General features: G+C 40.0%; 1 protein-coding gene across 1 annotated transcript in view; it reads right to left on the reverse strand.

The window, feature by feature from the left end:
• Window positions 1–1,702, reverse strand: part of LOC119592457 (26S proteasome non-ATPase regulatory subunit 13-like) — a gene marked incomplete at its 5' end in the record, with an annotated part of 3,154 nt that overhangs the window by 1,194 nt on the left and 258 nt on the right. The window contains 4 exon segments of the mRNA XM_037941279.1: window positions 28–225; window positions 522–710; window positions 938–1,124; window positions 1,581–1,684. Of these exon segments, the coding sequence (XP_037797207.1) occupies window positions 28–225; window positions 522–710; window positions 938–1,124; window positions 1,581–1,684 (678 nt within the window).

Here is a 1,702-nt window from a genome sequence, read left to right on the forward strand (position 1 = left end):
GCAAACAGGCCTCTTGGCAGCACATACCTGTTTCTTATCGAGCACTCTCGGCTGCACCCACGTGATGTTGACCTTGTTATCTACCTGGTCGATAGTCCCCTTTACCAAACCGAGAGATAGCGCTCGCATCACCATCACCTCCACCTGGTTCTCTGGCAGACCAGTTTCCTGTGCAATCTCTGTGAAGGTCAACTGGCGGTCCCATGCCTTGCGCTGGAATGTCATCTGGGGGGAAATTGGCAACAGATGAAGGCAGGACTGGGACAGAATTCTTAGCAAACACTTCATAGAGCAAAACTATTAACAGATACAAGACAAAATATGAAAAGTTTGATTTACAATTTTCTGGAATGTAAGCACAGTGGGCTATACACACAAGAAGTTATATTTTAAAAAAAGGTCAAATTATACATATAAACATCCAAGTTATAATTTTATAAACCCATAGTGTGTGCATATGAAGCTCTAAAATTAGGAATCCCTTATGAGGCTAAATTGCTACCGATACTAATAATAATCACCTCCATGAGACATAACAAGCGTATCTTTTCTCTCAACTGGTTCTCCTTATTCAGAAGATCAGGCTGGGTGCTCCACTGGGGCTTCATCGTCTCGAACTTGCTGATATTGCCCTGGTTGAAGGCCAGAAGCAGGTCAAGCAACCATTCTGACTGGGAACTTTTAAGGGACTCAAGGATGGGATGAGCCAGCTGCAAGAGTTGGGGTTTATAATCAACTCATCTTGTTTTCGGTATTCTGTAAATTCTATTTGACTCCACTGATGACGTTCTAGATGAATCAAATCAACCTTAGAATATTCCATAGCTATCCACTCTAATACCTTTGTACTATGAATTTTGAAAAGATATTTACTAAATGAGATTCAACTATACAGTTATAACAGCAATAACTATCACAAATACATAATCCACCTCACCAGTTCACCAAAGTTATAGATGCCATCTCCCAGAAGAGCCGCAAGTCCCAGGTAGAAAGCCTGCTTGCTCTTTGTTTCTGCGTCCATGTCATCTACCTCAGTGCAGCCCAAATAACGCAACGCTGCTCGGTAATAGTCAGCATGCGCACCACTTCGACAGTAAAGATCTGATGCCAAGAGGTAAAACCTGCATTGGAAACAAACAAAATATGGAGGTTATTATCATACATATGACTGTAGATTTTGTTTGTTTACAAAGTTTTAAAAATTCTATTTCACCATGAGATCTCCATGAAAAATTATAATTCCTTTTTCAGCAGCCTGGAACTTCAAGGCAAATACCTATACAGTTCATTCGTGTTTTTACCAAGATGAGATACTTTCTATATGATAACAATTTGTGAATGTCTCATCTGTGATAATACAATAGTTCTTACAACCATAGAGAAAGTAATAAAAAAGGCACACCCTATCCTAGTCCAAAATCAAAGCATGGGCAATGTGCCTATATGATGCAATGATGGAAAAAAATGATCTGCAAATGCATTTTTTCTCCCTAACAGAACCAACTGAACATAAACAAACTTTTCAATATTAAAGAATTCACCAGTATCACAAGCCAACTTTCCACCATTCAACTCACTTTCCGTGAACCGGTGTGACTCCTTCGATCTCGTCGAGCATTTTTTCCGTGTCATCCAGGATCTTTTTTGTGCGTGTCTGGTCCTCTAGTTTTGTCAAGTACATCTGTGAAGAGCGAGAGGG

The sequence above is a fragment of the Penaeus monodon genome, chromosome 30 (genome assembly GCF_015228065.2).
Source record: "Penaeus monodon isolate SGIC_2016 chromosome 30, NSTDA_Pmon_1, whole genome shotgun sequence".
Classification (NCBI taxonomy): Eukaryota; Metazoa; Arthropoda; class Malacostraca; order Decapoda; family Penaeidae; genus Penaeus; species Penaeus monodon.